Consider the following 18388-nt stretch of genomic DNA (forward strand, 5'->3'; position numbering starts at 1 on the left):
ACAATTTTGTTTTCTGTGTCTGAATCTGTTTCTGTTTTATAAATAAGTTCATTTGTATCATTTTTGTAGATTCCATATATAAGTGATATCATATGATACTTGTCTTTCTCTGTCTGACTTACTTCACTTAGTATGATAATCTCTAGGTTTATTCATGTTGCTGCAAGTGGTATCATTTCATTCTTTTTTATGACTGAGTAGTAGTCCATTGTATAAATATACCACATCTTGTTTATCAGTTCATCTGTCAGTGGATGTTTAGGTTGCTTCCATGTCTTGACTATTGTAAATAGTGCTACTGTGCATTTTGGGATGCAAGTATCTTTTCAAACTGGAGTTTCCTCCAGATTTATGTCCAGGATTAAGATTGCTGAATCATATGGTAACTTTATTTTTAGTTTTTTAAGGAATTGAAGGGACTTTCTAATGTCCTTTTTTAAAAAATATTTCTTCCTTACCATTTATATATATTACACATATACTATATGACAAGGACTTCATTCACTCAACAGATATTAAATGTGCCAACATCATTGCTAGATACTTTAGACATGATATCTCTTTTTATCCTGACACAAAATTATCCCATTGGTATTATAATTGTACCCATATTACAGATAAGAAAATTGAGGTTTCAGAAGGCCAAGTTATTTCCCCAAGGTTATGTAGGTTACCAACACAATCAGATCCAGCACTGGAATCCATATCTGTTTCCCTTCAAACATTAACTCTTTGATAAGCAAAAAGCATCCTGCCTTCCATCCAGTTTGGGTGTTCAGTCAGTGCCAACCCAAGAAATGAATCATTATCATTCTTCTCACAGAAGATAATTATCCTGCTTTGGGCTCTGAGGATTCCAGGTGTTTGGAGAAGTTAGGAGTAAAAGGACACAATGCTTTAACCTGCCAAGGGGGTTCTGTTTGGGAAAGCACTGGTTGGCGTATTCCTGCCTCCAGCATGATGCTGGGGAAGAGGCTTGGCTGCACAGACAGAAGGAGATGCAGGACAAATCTCACTGCGTACACATCAAGAAAACAGCACATTCAAAGATAAAATTGCCCCTGTAGCTGAAGCATCTATTTTGTCCCTTGGGCCTTCAGATATTAAATGTACTCATTTTAGTACCATGGCTCCAACTGATGTTCTGCGTGAGATGGCACACAGAGGAATTGAACTAATTTGAGATTACATGCCTGCCGCCCTTTCCTATGAAGAGTCTCTTCTTGTATCTAATTAAACTTTTTCTTCTGTGAAAATGCCAAGGTGCCAAAAAAGATCCATATTAAGAGTAAGAAGTAGCAGGAACTTGGAGTCATGGAGGGGTGCTCTTCCCCATGCCTGGATGAGCTTTGTTGTCAGCGTTGGATGTCAGTGATTTGCCCACAGTCATGGGATTTGGGTTCCTTTGAAGGAATGTGAACCAGACTCCAGAGGTTGGGCTGTTTTGCACACCCAGCTGTTGGAGAAATCCCTGCTGCCAGCCACAGATGGGTACACACGGAGCTGGTGTGAGGGGAGCAGTACATCAGTCCACGTCCATCCCCAACCCTGGGAATCAGACTCAAAAGCCAGCACCCTTCTCCCTCCTGCCAATGTAGTTTGGTAGGAGACAACCAGGACAGGGAACCAGAAGATAGGTTCAAGTCCCAGTTCTGTCTTTTGCAGCCCAGGTGACTGAGGGAGGGAATGAATGTTTATTGAGCACCTACTATGTGCAAAGAGCAGTCAGAACTGTCACAGGCTCTCAGCTAGCCTTCATGACAATATGAAAAAGTGAGTGTTATTACCGAGGTGATGATCCAGGCAAGTTGAAAATGCTGTTTGCTTAAGATCACATGGTGAAGTAGGGTTAGGGTCTGCACTCAGATCTGTTGTAGCTTCTCTCTATTTCCCTTCATCTCTGAGTCCCTTTTTCCTCTCTTAGAAAGTAAGGATGGTAGCCTTATGGGTTCTAAGGGTCAGATGAAAAATGATGAGGATGGTAGGCTTTATGGCTGCAAAGATGCTACAATGGAAAGTAGGATGAACTTGAGTATCAGTCATCACTCCCTTTGCCCATCATGAGCCACCTGCCATTGGCTTCTGTATAATTAAGATCAGGCTGCTGTTTATGGGAAACTGCTCTATGTCAGATGTTCTGTAAGACATTCTGTAGTTCCTTTTTCTATGAAATAGAAGAATGACTGATTTTGGGCTTCCTTTCTTCCTCAAATTGCTGAGGAGAAAAGAAGTGCATTCCATTATTGGATGAAGAGCAGACATTGTCACCATCATGAGCCCCCACCTGGGAGGGCACAGCGAATGGAGGAATACAAACTTCAGTGAATAATAAAGACCCCTGAAGTGGCATCTCCATCTTTTCATCACCAAATGGGGCTCAGTGTGACTCAGCAGAGTCATCCTCTCCTGTCGAATCCTGATTGCTCCATCCAACACAGAGTGATTTGAGAACACTTTATTCCAGTGTCTGTGCCCGAGTAGCTCCTGGCTTGAGTATTAGAAATGCTCCAAGCAATTTCTCAGTTTTACAAACATCTGTACCACTTAACCACGTACACCCCATTGGTTTATTTGAATAAACACAGGGAAGATCATATTGGCCATATTTTGCATTGCATTGACCTTGTCAGGGACAGTTTAATGCTGTGTTGTTTGGGGACATTCTGCACTCAAGTTGCCAATGTAGCATAGCCCAATGGAAGCAAAGGAGACAGAGGAAGGAACCCACGTGCCTTGAGTGGATCCAAAGAGTGGTGACTGCGTTTAATCAGCATGGGTATTCTGGGCCAGTAGTCATAGCAGTGTGATCCTAGGTGGATCCCTAAAGCATCCCATACCTCAGAAATGGAGGGAAAGTAGATGTGGTTCAAAACACAATGGCCATTTTTGGGGGGCAAGATGGCCCCATGCACCTTTGAGTCTTATCAATTACACTTTAAACCAGTCAAGTGGATTCATGGTTCTTTCTCTGTATTCCTGTTTCCTGTCTTTGTGTATGTCTGCCTCTCTGTGTCTCTTGGTCTTTCATTGTCTGTCCGCTCTCTCTCCACTTTGTGCTTTGTCACTGTGCCTCTCTGATAATCTGCCTCCCACATGTAAAGAGTCCAGGAACAAGGCAGACTTGGATTTTTACACTGCTCTTGCACTCCGCACATTCTGATCCTCACTAGTCTCTGAATGTCAGTTTCCCCATCTTTAAAATGGAGATCGCAACATTGATCTTGTTGAGTTGCCATTAGGATAAAATGAAACAAAGAGTATATAGCTGGCAACTCAGTTTCTGGCTCTTAACAACTGCTTACTAGATATTAGCTCCCTCCCCACCTCCAGTGCACTTTCCCCTTGTGATCTATTAAGATCCTGCCAATCTGTTGGCTTTCCTCTAGTGTGGCCTGCCCTCGGCCCATTTTCAGATCAGCCAATGGAGCCACGACTTGCTGGTGCTATTTTTCATCCAGTTGGTTTCATTCCAGCAGTTTCCTGTGGCCTCTCACTGTAAATCAGTCTGGGAAAATAAACGTCCCCAATCCATTAGCGCCTTTCCACCACAAACCAATCTGAGCCACAAAACAGACAGGCTTGTTAATGGCTACTTAAGTACATTCCTGTAGCCCAATCTGGAGACCCTCAGCCTCGAGTCCTACCAGCTCCTGCGCAGGAGAAGCGCTGCGGTGACAAGACCGCCTGCAGCAAAGGCAGAGATCTGACCTTCTCATTTGAAGGGGAGGATCCACGAACCCTGGTTTGCCTAGAACAGTTCCAGTTCGTCCCTGCTGTCCCAGAGTAATTATTAACAGTGCCCCTTTTACTCTCAAAAGTGAAAAGTTCTGGTATGAATGGTAAACGAGAGAGCGTATCCATGCAAACCAAGAGTAACACTTTAAACAATAATATCTAGCATTCCTTGACCACCTGCTTTGTGCCAGGCATCGCCATAAAGGTCTTTGTGTTCTGTGTCTCATTTAAATCCCCTTACGTCACTGTCAAGAAAGGGCCATCATTATCCTTATTTTATAGACTAGGAAGTGGAAGTTTAGAAGAGTCAGCAGCATGTTCAAGGTCAACCAGTGGAGAGGGCGCTGTTGCACCTCACTGAGATCCCTTTCACTGGCCAGTGCACCCATGCCCCAGCTGCTAGGAGAGCTGGCTGCTCAGAGCTCAGAGCAGTCCCTGTCTCTGCTTCCATGGGGAACTGCCCTCAGTCAAAGACAAGCCACCTCTGCTGGAGAGGCTCCACGCCCCCACTCAGGAAGCAGCCCAGAGCCCATAACTGACTGATGACCACCGGCAGGACCACACAAGGCTGCCCCCATTGCTTCCTGGTCAGATTGACTCTCTGGTACAACTCATGCTGCAGAACTCAACTCCTGGTGGGATCTAGCCGAGACCCAACCCTTGCTCGCTCCCTCCCCTGCCCTGTCCTGCTCCCCTCGCTCCTAATCTCCCAAAAGCAGCCCTTCCATCAACCACTTAAAAAAGCATCCCTTGCCTCCAAGGAATGAGACCTAAGATGTCCAGTTAGCAAGTGGCAGCCCTGGGACTCACGTCTGGGAAGGTCTCAGTCTTCATCACTAAGCAAATGTGATATAACATTGCCTCTATTATATACATGATTAAAAAGACGGCCTCCAAGTTACCAAGTCACCAGGAAATATGTCATATGGGCATAAATGTGACAGCAGTCACAATAGCAACTGCTGCTCACTTAGTGCCGATGTTGGACCTACCTCTTTCATGCATCTGATTCTCTCAGCACCATGATGTTCACTGTACTATCTCCATTTTGCAGTTGAGGCATGAAAAACTTGGGAAAGTTAAGAGATGGACCCACTGAGGTTGTTACACAGATCCATCTTTCTCCAAAAATGCAACATGCTTTTTCCGCTGGGCCACTTAAATCGCTTGCTGTGTAAGTTGTTCCATAAAGGGTGTTCTTGTAACAATTTAGATAGAAGACTGGGCTGTCCCTCCCACCCGCATTCCCCACGTGGTGCTTTCTGAGCTGCATTTGACCATCAAGCCTCCACTTTGGGGGAAAAGTCATATTACTCTGGGAACAGCCAGAAAATGTTTCCTTAAGCCAGACATAAACAGATCAAAGGAGCCATATTCACGGAAGAAAGGAAAGAAAGCAGGCTTGAACGCCAGAGGTCTGAAGAGGTAGATCACATCTCTTGTGGCTTTTCCACAGAGGCAGACAAAATAGAATAAAAGGAAAACAGCAAGGCTTTAAAGAGAGACAAACCAGGATTCAGATCCTAACTACCTGTGTGATGTTTTTAGCAAATTACTCAACATCTCCAAGCCTCAATTTGCTGTACCATAATACTTCTTTCCTTGGACCATAAATGAGATTGGCAAATGAGATAAAAAAGCTATTTCCCCTGCCTCTTTTCTTCCATTTCCACAAAATTTATACATTAACCAACTTGGACCCTCATTCCAGGTCTGAATAATACTGGCTCAGATGGACTGTGCTTTATTATCAAGTGAAAAGCATATCCTATTTGATGATAAAAGCTTTCCATTAAAAATGGAGAATCAAAAAAAAAAAAAAAGAGCAAGAGAGAGAGAACAGATAAAAGGGGAACCTTCAAGCAGGAGGCCATCAGCTGATTCATAAAACTATAGAATGAGTCATCCTGGCTCTCAAGGCTAAACTTACAATCAGTGGGCATCTTTGGCCAGCCAATCCTTGCCCAGTGGAGGAGGAAGGGCCCAGTGGGTGATCTTCACAAACCTATTTCAATCCCCCCTTGCGAAACTGATGAACTCCGCTTCCAGCTTGGGGAAATGAAAATCAATCTGGGCCCTTTGCAATTCTGTATTCCAAATGTCCACCCCCACTCCACCGCCACACACACACACACACACACACACACACACACACACACACACACACACTCTACAGCTCCAATGAAGAACGGGCTTGTGTGTCTGGCTTTGAAAATCAATCTCCTGCCCTTCTTCCTGACATTTATTGTTTCAAAATGCTTTAGTTCCCATCAGCATTTATGCAGGAAGGGAAAGGCTGGTGAACGCAGACAGACCTATTTGCACTACAGATGATGCTCTTTTCTTTCAAAAGTAGCTTCAACATTTTCACTCTCGGAATATACACTCTGACAAAGAGTCCTAGAACCCAGTCCTCTATTTGAATGGAGGGCCATAAATTACACACACACATAATATTTTTGACCAGAGGTCGAGGAACAAGAATTATCTATACATGGTTCTAATCTTACTGGGTAGATGGTCTTCCACCAGCAAGTGAAGAAAAATAATGACTCAAAGCATCTTTCCTCAGTCCATTCATTCAACCATAACTTGTGCATTCAAGCCATAACCTGGATGTACTGGGTGCCAAGCTCTGTGCTGGGAGTTGGGGACTTATTGGTGAGCGGGGCAGACTTCAGCTCTGCCTTCTGGGATCTAGCAGCTTGGTTCAGCAAGAGTTAACAAAACAGAACTGAATAGGATCCCCCAAAGCCTCATCCCCTGCCTTGAATTCCCCAGAGAGAGGCCCAGTATTTAGAGTCAAACATGACCAGCCCCACAGATGAGGAGCGAGCCAGAGACCAGCGCCCCCCTCTCTCCAGCTGCCTTCCAGTCTGGCGAATGAAACCCGCGCCTGCTCTCAAAGGGGAGGTGGAAGCTCCTTGCATTTTTTATTGCCTCTAGATAGTTCCCAGATTCTGGGTTTGGGAGTCTAACCTGGGAACCAGTGAGCTCGCTGCTGCTTTAGGGAGCAGTGTCTGTTGAGGGCTTTTGAAAACAGAGATGGCAAGTTCTAGGCCCATCTCACTGGGCTCCCAGCAATTTCCCCCTAAAAGCTTCCTACGCTGCAGCATGTACAACTCAGAGCGCTGGTCCAGTGAACCCCGGGGGTGAAACCTTCCTCCCCAGAACTCTGGCGAAATGATTATAAAGTGACAGCGCAAGAGCTCACAGCGAAAAAAAAAATGTGACAATGAATATATATATGTTCATGTATAACTGAAAAATTGTGCTCTACACTGGAATTTGACACAACATTATAAAATGACTATAACTCAATTAAAAAAGTGGTGGGTAAGAGCAAAAAAAATGAACAAATAAATAAAAATATAATTGATTAAAGCAAAAAAAAAAAAAAAGTGACAGCACAAGAGAGGCTTGAACATTCCAGGAGGAATCCCAGCTGGGCGTGGGTCTGAAGTTCACCGGGGGTAAAATGGTGCTCAGACTGCTGAGCTCGTCCTGAGATGGGAGAGGGAGCTCGGAGATAGCAGTTGTTTGGTTGGTTGGTTTGTTTTTCCTCTTGGGAGAAACACCGAAGATGCTAGTGGGGAAGAGGGAGGGTTAAGCAGCAGCCACGGCCTCACCCTTCACAGAGCTTAGTTGCTGGGTACCTAACGCCCTGCTTCGCAGCCCCTCTCCGCTTATCTGGAAGGAAATGTAAAGGAGCGAGGAAGAGGAAGGACGTATTTCCCCAGCCCTCCACCCTGTCCCTTGCCCCACCAGGACAACAGCCTTGAGGTTTAAAAGATCGAATGGCACATCCTGGCCATGCCATTTAGTGGTAGCAGAATGATCTTGGGCAAATCACTCTCGAGTCCTGGTTTCCTCACCGGTAAAGGGGGACAATGAAGTACCTAACTCACTGGGTCCCTGGAAGTATTAAATAAGATCGCACACATAAAACTCTAAAAAAAACGATGGCTGGTACACAGGTAAGCCGACGGTTACTATTATTTTTGAGGCATGTTGTCATCAACTCCACTCTCCTAGCAGCTGAGCTATCCTACCCCACCGAGAGCGCCCGCAGCGCAGTCTTCCAGACCCTGAGCGCTGGGCGCCGCCACCCACCCTTCCCCTCCCAGGAGTTCATAGCCTCCTCTGGCCACCCCTACATCCGGCCTGGGGAGGGCGAGGGCCACCTCTCAGCATCCTCCCCAGCACCAGCGGCCGCGGGCCGCGGGGAGGCTCTGAGACCCGGGTGACGGCGCGGAGGAGGGCGCCCACGGAGGCTCTTCCCTCGGCAGCGTCCCCGCGGAGGCTCTGCCACCCGCTCCCCCGGAGCGCCGAACGCGCAAAGAGAGAAAGCGAGGAAAGCGCGGATACTGGACCAGGCTTTGACGCGGATCTTGAGCTCGCCGTCCTGTGGCTCGGGCATGGCCTTCCTGGTGACCCGCAGCTTGTTGAGTCCCCCAAAGCCGGCCAGCACCACGGCGCGCATCTCCTGGGCGTCCCCCAGGCGGTGAGAGCCGCCGCCGCCGCCGCCTTCCGCCGGCTCCTTGCCTGCCTCCTTCTCGATCATTTGCTCCGTCTCCTCCGCCTTCTCCACGCCTTCCTTGGCCATGGCGCGGGGCGCACGGGCTGTGGCGGCTGCGGCGCTGGGGTCTCGGGGATCCTCTCCCGCGGGTTCCTCCTGTTGAATGTGGGATGCTCGGCGGTGCAATGGCTGCAGCCTCCGCGAGCGGCGACGAGGTCCACAGCCTCCGCCGTAATCCTCCCAAGAGCCGCGCTCACGCCCACCCCACCCCGCTCCCCACCTCTCTTCCCTGCCCAAGCGAAGCCTCAGCTGCAGTTTCTGAACCAGTTTCAAATCAGACTTTTAATCGAAGACCCAGAGCCCAGATTTTCGCAAGACTTGTGAATTAAACACGCAGACAGGACTCTGTGTCCTCTGTTGTGGGCGCAGTACTTCGTTATATACGGCGCAGGCTGGGCGCCTTGAAATGGACAGAGATGAATGTCTGTGCCTGGAGGATGCCTCCCCGCCCCAAGGTTGCCTCCTCTCCCACTGATCTGCGGGGGCGGGTGGGATGGACGGGAAATGGGGCCGTTTCCCAAATCACCGGTACCGGCGGCTGGGAGGACAGAGAGGTTCGGAAGGCAGGAACTGGAAATCCCACTCACTGTCTTGAAGAGTCCAGACCAGGGTTTTTGCACTCGGGACCCCCAGGGTTAGCGCAGATGCTCTTAACCTGACATCGCCAGAAGTATCATAGGATGGCTAATTCTCACCACCCGCACCATTTTGGGCCGTAAAGAGGCTCCAAAAAAAAAAAAAAATCTGTACTAGAAAAGGGTCTTGCTCTTGTTTTGACCCCCCCCCCCCCCGAAGATCAGATCAGTGTGCACTCCCTCCTCAACACAGGCCTCCCGACACACATACACAGCAGTAACTGGTTTTTCATTTTTCGTTGTCTAGCCCTTTGAAAAAGAGCTCATAGAAAACCTTAGATTTTTGAGGAAAAAAGATGGGGAGATTGCCTTACAACAGTTTAAAGAAAGATGCAGTTAAGGAGTGATAGGAGTATATTCTAATTACTGTGCATCCATCCTTGGGATCTTGGGTGACTCTTTCAGTCTTTCAAGCCTCAACTTCCTCATCCTTAAAATGGGTACATTAAATTTGCATGTTTGCGTCGTGCTAAATGTTGGGTTAGATATGACTTTTGGTGACTCATGGTCCTGATCTTTGAGGAGCTCATTCTTGGAGCATGAGGCAGGGAGGACACAGACAACAAATAGACAGGACACAGTGAGTGGTATTGGTGCCTCTTCTCCCTCCCTTCTCCCTAGGCCTCTCTGCTTTAACATCCTGGCCTTCTATTTCTCAAAGAGTATTAAGTTCCCTCCTACCACCTGTAGTCCCTAGATCTGGAATTTATGTCCCACCGCCTTCATCTGGTGTTGACTCCTACTTCACTCCCAACTCAAGTGTCCATCCCTTGTGAGAGGCTCCCAAACCCCAGGCTGTGTTGACAGCCTGTATGGTAAACTCTCATGGCAGTTTGTAACAGACTTTTATATGACTGCCTGAATGTCTTTTCCTTTTCCAACTGTGATCTTCATGTGAGTAGGAGCTCTTTCTGTGTTTATCCAAAATGGTTTCCCGCAGGGGCTTAGCATATGATTGGTATATGGCAGAATATGCTCAGAAAAATGCTTGTTGAATGAGTGAATGAGTCTGTGAATGCAGATGCTACCATGGGAACCCAGGGGAGGGAACCATTAATTTGCTCCAGGGCATTGGAGAAGACCTCATGGGGAGGAAACTTGAGCCAGACCTTGAAAGTGAGCCCAGTTCCCCAGACAAGGTAGATCACCAGCACCTTCAGACACATAGAAAGGTGACAGGTGAAAGAACTCTTGAGAAGACACTGTCTTGTTCTGTGCTGGCTGAGCATCGGCTGTGTTTAGCAATCACTGGAGACTCGGCTGAAAGGTTGAAGATTTTTACAGACCGTGTTATAAAATGTAAGAGATAATCGTGGAGGCAATGAGTACCCCTAAAGACCTAAAAAACAAAAATAAGGGAATGGCATTACCGGACTGCATTTCAGGACAATCACTTTGGCAGTAAGTGGGTGATGGATTAGATGATAGAGTTATTGGAGGCATGGAGATCTGTTAGCGACTAGAGTGCAGACAGACAGTTATACTAAATAAGAGCCTCAGCTAAGCCAATGGCTGTGGAGTGGAGGAGAGGACATTGAAAGGAAGCTGAACAGACAAGGTTTGGTTGGTGAGTTGAATATTTGATTGTATACCCAATTGCCTAAATTATTAAGCATGTTTACGTTGTGAGATACAGTGTTTAGGCTGGATTCTATTCTGAAACAAGAATTTGAGTTCCTGTGGTTTATTTTGGAGGTAATCCCAGGATGCTCCTGTCAGGAGACAGGAAAGTGAGATGGGAACTCAATAAATGCCAATATGGGTGCGTTAATGTGCAGATTACCACAGGGACCAATGGGGCTTAAATGCACAGGAGACCCTTAAGAGACAGTGTGGAACAATCCTCAGAGTTGCCTTCACTCAAGGAGTAAGGACATGGATATTTAAAACTAAAGTTTTCTGCAAATTGGCTAAGGGCTGTTCCTGGAAGTGTTAACTCCCTCGCATGTTCCATATACCTGGGCTGAGAGATCTCCCAGGCAGGATGCTCTCAGTAGGAAGCCATCATTTTATACAGGGAATGGTGAGTTCGAAGGGGATAGAGGTTTGACGCTGACAACATCTACAAGGTATGTTATTGTTTGGGGGTGTCTACTCTTCTAGACACTTTAGGGATGTGTTGTAATTTGATTCTCAGAATAACCTTATTAGATAAGCATCATTATTTCCCCTTTACAGAAGAGGAAACTGAGTCTTAACCTGGTGAATTATCATGCTCCAAGGAATGCAGTGATTATGGTCTGATACACAACCGACTCCAAATTGATACTCTTAACATCTCACCATGGACGTTCATTTGGATGGGCCAAACGAGTTCTTCCCCTGATTGATAATACTCCATGGCATTTTTATATTCTCTGCTCTTGATTGTCCTCCTAATATTTCTGTCTGGCTAAGACTCCTTGCTTTGATTCTGAGGGTTTTCCTTTAGCATTAGTAAAGTTAATCTACTTTGCACTCAGCACACAGCATGTTTAAGAGAAAGTGTTTGCCTTATAGAATGTTAAAAGGAATATAATTACTGCCTCCAAGGGAATCTTCTCGCTGTTTACAAACCCCGGATTATAACTGGTATGCAGCCAATTGTCACAACAACTAAGAGGAGACACACCACATTCTGTGCTGCTTAGGGAGGAATACCTTCCTTTGAGTCCTGTATACTGCCATCTGGATTGTTAAGTATTCCGAAATGTTGTCCTCTCTGGTGGAATGTGACAAGAGCCTTGCAGCAAGGCATCTCTCCAAATAAACACAATAAATCTATTTTTAATTTATAAAATTGATTCCTTGGGCACTCGCTCATTTAGAGCTTCACTTGTGAAATAACTTATGTTGGGCAATGTCATACAGCGGCCACTGCTGGTGAAATGCAGTATTATAGCTCAGTGCTATTGACTAGTGTAGGGAACAGGTTTGTGCACCTGGGAGAGGTGTGTAGAGAGTCACCGTTGGGAACTCCTCAAGACATTAGCTGTCTCAGAGAAGTGTCACACAAAAGAGGTGAGATCTTTGAGCCAGAATGTATGGGGACAGTATTAGTATGATTTCAGAATGGCTTTCTAAATAACTTGGAATAGTTCAATAACTTTTCAAAGAAATATGTTACTGGGGCAACTAGTCAGTATCTTCAATTATATCCTTTAATAATATTTCTTCTGTTGTATTTTCCTCAATACAACTAGAATCATTTAGTATAATACATTATTTAATCTACAGAATAATCATGTGTCTTAGGTACTATTATCCCTATTTTACATGGGAAGAAATTTAATAGAAACTGAATAACTTTCCCAAGGTCACCTACTTAGTCAGTGGCAGAGTTGGGATTTGAAGTGAGAGCCATTTGAGTCTAAAATATGCATTCTTAACCGCTAAGCTATAATGCCTGTGGTTTTATGAGCTGCTGTGTGTTTTGAAAATGCCATAGAATAGGTTGAGTGAAAACAGACATAGTTAGGTCAGTGGATGGTGGCCATTGAAAGATTTTAGTAAAATCCAAGAGGTTGTATTAAAGGATGTGTGCTATAGTGTCTTATAGTTTGTGTTGATGTAATTCAGAAGATAATGGAGCGTGATTGCCACGAGCACAGCATCATCTTCAGAGAAGTACCAGATATGTGTGCAGCCCATTCTGAAGGTGGTAGAATAAACTTCCTATTTATATCTCGGAGAACGAGTCATAGGTGGTTGACCCTAGCTATATCAGAGGGGGAAAAAGTGAACTGATATTTATTCATCACCTTTTGATTGCCGTCCTTGTACTATTGCTAAATACTAGAGATAGAACAGTGAGTGAGATGAACATACTCCCAGTCCCAGTGGAGCTAGCATTCTAGCCAAGGAGACATATCTTGGCTTAGCTTGGGTTCTCCAGAAGCATATGTTTCTTAATTTAAATATTTAAGTGTAAATGGCTTAACTGAGTGGTGATTCTAGGAAGTAGGGGGTCAGTGGAAGTGAAATAGGGAAGGGAAAGAAGTCAGTACAGGGTACATTATCTAGCAGGTTATCACTGTCATTAACTCAGGTTAAATCCTGCCGGAGAACTCTAGATGACAGTGTGGAACATATCTCAGAGGTGTCGTAATCAAGAGGTGAGGTAGAGGGAGGATCCATCAACTCCTGACAGTCCTCTGTCAAAAGTTGTTTTTTTCTTGATGGGGGGGGGTGTGGGGAGTGCCAACCATCTACCCATTCTGGTCTGCCCTGTACATGGGCTGTTTTGGAAATGGCAGCTAGACCAAGATATCCTATAAGAGTTTCAGGTGTTTCAGTTTAAAGCCATTGGCTCATTGTGCATGGCAAATGTGAGTTCCAACATCAGTAATTTGTGCTACAGCTATTAACCCCCTGCCCAAAGGCACATAATTACTCATTTACTAGTTTGATAAGCACAGTAAAGAAGACACAGAAGGTACCATCTGGAAGGTCAGAGAAGGCTTCACTATGAAAGTGATGGTAAAGTAGTAGATTCAGCTGTGAATAACAAAAAAACTCAAAAAGTGGCTTAAGGAAGACAGTATACACATAAGGATGGTGTGGAGTCTCCTCAAAGTCATGAAGGATCAGTGTTTCTTCCAGTGCTATACTTCACCTAGGTAAGGGGTTGGCTCTCATTCTCATGATTCAAGATACAGCCCTCACATCCATGTTCCAGGTAGCAGGATGGAGACAAACGGGAGGGGGAGAAAGGTCCATATCCTTCTTTTTAAAGAAGCTTCAGGAGACCGCCAAAATGCATCTACTTACTTCTTATTGGCCAGAGCCTAGTCACCTGGTCATATCCTGCTGCAAAGGAAACTGGGAAATGTAGTATCTGCTGAGTTAAGTGACAGTGCTGGAGGTAAAAGTCAGGGTTCTGTAACTGATGGAGAGAGGAGAGATAATATTGGGAGGCACAGCCATGGTATATAGCACATGACACTGATGGGTTTCAAATAAATGAATGATAGAATGTATTGAAAATGGAGGCTAGTCTTCATGAATTCTGAAAGGGCAGTATTACCCAAGGATCTCAGTCCCTGTGACTCAATGCTGCTCTCTCAATAACTCCTTTAAGGGAGTGGTGAGAGACCCAAGTCTCTCTTTTCATAACCAAAAGATGCTAGTCATAAGACACTGAAAACCATTTTAGCTCTTTATCAACCCAATCATGTACAGATACAATTAGAAACATTTCACCTGCTTATAGTCTTTTACCCATAAGTAGCTGTTATCCATGGAGACATGATCTCATCAATCATTTAGTATCATTTGGTAAACATGGTCAGTGGAATGACAATATACTACATAGGACTGAGTAAGGAATTTCAATCAAGTAGTTTATGGTTTTAGCCCTGTTCATGCTAAAAGATAATTTCTGAGTGATTTCTTTTTCTCTTCCCCTAAATTTTATCTAGGGTTTTCCCCCTAGTGTAAGGCCATAGGATTTTTTGCATGAATCATCACTACAATGATGCTTTCTCCTTTCAAATGCCGCAGAGAGCTGTATTTTCCCCAGAGTACTTAGCTGTAGATCATTGTGAATAACGGTAATGGGATGGGGATGTAAAATTTAGGTTCAGAAGTAAACAAAGCATTTACTTGTCAGACAGAGTCCCAGAGAATCCAGAAAGGGGGAGTATCCTCTCCCTCAACCCATCATCATTTCTTTTCTTACAAGCTGAGAGCATCATACTACAAATCAAGATGAAATAAGCCTCCAGCTAACTCAGTCTCTTATTTCCCTGATGTCTCTGGTTTGGGCTAAGAGCTGATTTCTCTGAGAGTTTTGTTTTCTTTATTATTTGATAAGCCCATATCAGGTTGGTTGGGGCTTTCTCAGAGTAATGACTGTGAAGCTACAAGATCTTGACGTACACTGAAAATGCTCAATATGAGAAGGGCACATTTTGTCTTTCCTGTTCTGAGATTAGAAGGATTGAACCCCAGGAGATAGGGAGCAGCTCTTCAAGAGGAAGCATCCTACCCTATTCCTTTTGGGATGCCTCTCCTCTTCACCAAGTCTAGTGGAGTATTTTACACAAAGTAAGTGGGCAAGAAGTAATGTCCATCCACCATCCATCAACCATCCATCATCCATCCATCATCCATCCATCTATCAACCATCCATCCATCATCCATCCATGTATCCATCCATGCACCCACCCATCTACACACTTCCTGTATTCTTACTAAGCAGTAAGCAAAGTGGAAGGAGCACATACCTTGTTTCAGGACTTGTTTATCCCAGTTTTCTGTTTACTAGCTATTGGCTTCTAGGCTCCAGGAGGTTAAGAGAGTTGCCCACATTAAATGAGAGTCAGAAGACCTAGTTTTCAGGCATGATTGCAAAGCACTGCATGAGATACCGTGCCAAATGCTTCCAAGTATTGTTTCCCACACATAGCATTTGATGAGTCGACTATAATCTCCTCTCTGCTTCCTTTATGAGTAAAGGCTGGCACATGTCCTGAGAGGGTAACAGACATGTAAGCAACATGGCACAGTGTCCCAGGGAGGCAGGACAGTGCAGATAGAGGATAAGTACATAGGCTCTGGGATTGAATGGGCTGTGTTCCGGTCCTGGCTTGACCACTTCCTACCTGTGTAACCATTAGCAAATACCTTAGTCTTTCTGTTGCTTTATTTTCTAATATGTAAGATAGGGTGTTGATCACACCTATTTTACAAACTTATGGGGGAAATTTAAAAGAAGTAATCCAAATACATATCTGTGCTTGGAAAAATTACTCTATGTTAGGGCTTTGTAGCTGCCTTTGCCTTAGCATTTGATATTTCAACAACTGTGATCAATTCGTAAAGTACAGAATTCCAATCTAACCCTTTTCTTAGTACATTCAAGAGAACAATAGTTTCTTGGGGTATTAGTTGATGCTGGGGTAAAAGGGAGTTCTATGACCCGGTTTCATTAGGTCACTCTAGGTCGTGCAGTTAAGCAGATTTCTTTGACGCAAGGCTTTTTAGAGATGTATGGAAATATTCTGAGTCTCTAAACAGGGATACAGAAGGCAGCTTCACTCCAAATTCTTTGACTTCCAGCCTTTTTCCATTGAAGACTAGCCTTCTGTAGGATATCTTATGGGAAAAGCTGCCCTAGACAAATCAGTGGATAGCGATTTCTGAGTGATTTCTGCACAGGGAGAGGCAGGGCAGAGGAAACAAAAAGGGAAAATGGCCTGATCTGCCCGCATGAGCTGAGAAGCTTACTGAAGGGAAAATAAAACTACAAACAATTTTGAGAACCCTGAAACATGAAACTGGGGCCCAGGAAGGTTATGGAACAAATACAATGGGTCAGATGTGGGGCACACTATAGGGAGTGGTGGGGACTGTGGCAAATGGGAATGCAGACGACCATTCTAAAGGCCATCCACTCAGCTTCAATCCATCACTGCACTGCCAGGTGAGAATGTGTGGTCAGGGTTGCCAGGTCTTCCAAATGTTCAAGAGAAGCCAGAAGTCTGGATTTTTGTGTGCCATCTCCCTACTTTTTCAAATCCTGACAAATACTACACAAGACGAACAAAACATATCTGTGAGCCAAATTTAGCCTGTGTGGCACCAATTTGCAGCTTTTGCTCTCAGCTAGTAGTTCTCAGCTGGGGGGGTGATTTGCCCCCCACCCCCCCCAGAACATTTGGCAATGTCTAGAGACCCTTTTTGGTTGTCACAAGTGGTGCTACGGACATCTGATGGGTAGAGGGTAGGAGACTGCTCAACATCAAGGCAGAGAATGGCCCTCACAACAAAGAATCATTCAGCCCCAAGTATCAGTAGTGCCAAAGTCAAGAAATCTTGCTCTAAGCCATGGATCCTGAGATCCTGCAAGTGAGGAGGCCCGTGGTTTTGACTTGCTGTCTGTGTGACTTTGGAATTGTCCTTGTTCCAGTTGGTAAAAGAAGATGCTTGGACTAATTGATGCTCCAGGGACTTTCCAGCCCAGGGGCTGAGGTCACCATCCGCCATCAATGTTGGCAGTGGCCTGGCACACAGTCTCCCTCTGTGGAGACGACACTGATCAGAAGTGATAGCTACTAAAATGATAACACGCGCTAGGGGACTGTTTCCAAGCTGGAACACTGTTTGTCCTTTTGATGAGTTCAGAAGCCTGCTTCATGCAGGTCTCACTCCAGACACTTGAATAAATTTGAAGCCAATGTTAGAAGGCTACTAAATCATCCCAGGTAATTTTGTTTTAGAAACCATTCATATTTCATTGAGGGAGAAATCAAAGGACATGCTTTAATTGAATATACCACTGCCTTTCCAAACAGAGAGGGCCTCTTGGATATTGATTTTGAGTTTTGGCATTGCATGAGCCTGCTCATCCAGTTGGTTAACAAGAGCAAAGGTATTTGGTTCTTTGTTTTAGCTTAAGGATATAATTCAATCGTGCCACAGTGGAATTGAGGCCCGCTGCAGGATGAGGTTCATGGAGCGGGGGTTGATGGTTTGACTGGTGATGGGTGGGGGAGGTGGGACAGAGAGTATATGAAGGTAATTAAGGCTGGAGTCTCCAGTAATACACCCAGCACATCACAGCTAATGTCAACCCTGATCCCATCTCCAGGCACTACTCAGGCTGCCCTCATGTGACGTCATTCCTCCTTTCCTGAACAGGCTGCTTTATCAAACTGGGATAAACTACTAGGGAGAAAGGGCTTTCTGCGATCCTGGAGAAGTAGAAGCAGGGATACTGTTTAGGGACTCCTGGTCCCTGACCCTATTCCCCAGATCCCTAGAGAGGAGGTTGTGACCTTGGTGATGCTGAATTTCAGGAATCAGGAGAGCCACATGTTTGCCACAGTTGCTTTAACAGCAGCATGTCGATTGTTAGGGTAGGTTCTTCTGGAATGATGATACGAGCTTGAGGATACAAGAGCAGTGGCAAAGCCAAACCCCACGCTGTGTGGGTGATGCCATCGCAGCTGTGCCCCTGGTAGGAGTTCTGGGGGCCAGAGGAACTGCACCTAATGTGCTACATCTGCCCCTTCTCTGGGTAGCAGTCACTCTTCCAATAACGTCCTGTATCCTTAGCTTATTGAGTTGGGAAATCAGTCTAATTGCATGGTAGGAGTATGAGTGAATGCACGTAAGCCCTGCCTGTCCCTACTTGAAATGCTGGTCCAGGTACGATGGTGCCTGCTGTGCACGTCTCTTAATTATGGTTTCCCCTAAAGCAGACCCCAAGACTAGGGTTGGAGTCCAAGCAGTTTATCTGGGACAGGATCCCAGGAAACACTGGTAATGGAGTGGGAAAGTCAGAGATTGAAAGGAAGCAAGTGGTACCCAGCACATCCCCATTGGGGAATTACAGGAGACAGCACAGAACATGCTTGTACATTATTCCAAACGGGCATCAGTGAAGCTGGGGTATTTACATAGCTGATAATTCCTCTTCTGTGATTTGTTGAGGGCTGCTTTCAGGAGTATTAAC

General features: G+C 45.2%; 1 protein-coding gene across 1 annotated transcript in view; it reads right to left on the reverse strand.

The window, feature by feature from the left end:
- The window catches only part of VAT1L (vesicle amine transport 1 like), a 124309-nt gene extending 115861 nt beyond the window's left edge, over positions 1 to 8448 (reverse strand). Inside the window, exon 1 of the mRNA XM_010983371.3 lies at positions 8109 to 8448. Within this exon, the coding sequence (XP_010981673.1) occupies positions 8109 to 8341 (233 nt within the window). The 5' untranslated portion in view covers positions 8342 to 8448. The remainder of the gene's footprint in view (positions 1 to 8108) is intronic.
- Positions 8449 to 18388: the final 9940 nt, after the last annotated feature.

This window comes from Camelus dromedarius, chromosome 9, assembly GCF_036321535.1.
Source record: "Camelus dromedarius isolate mCamDro1 chromosome 9, mCamDro1.pat, whole genome shotgun sequence".
Lineage (NCBI taxonomy): Eukaryota > Metazoa > Chordata > Mammalia > Artiodactyla > Camelidae > Camelus > Camelus dromedarius.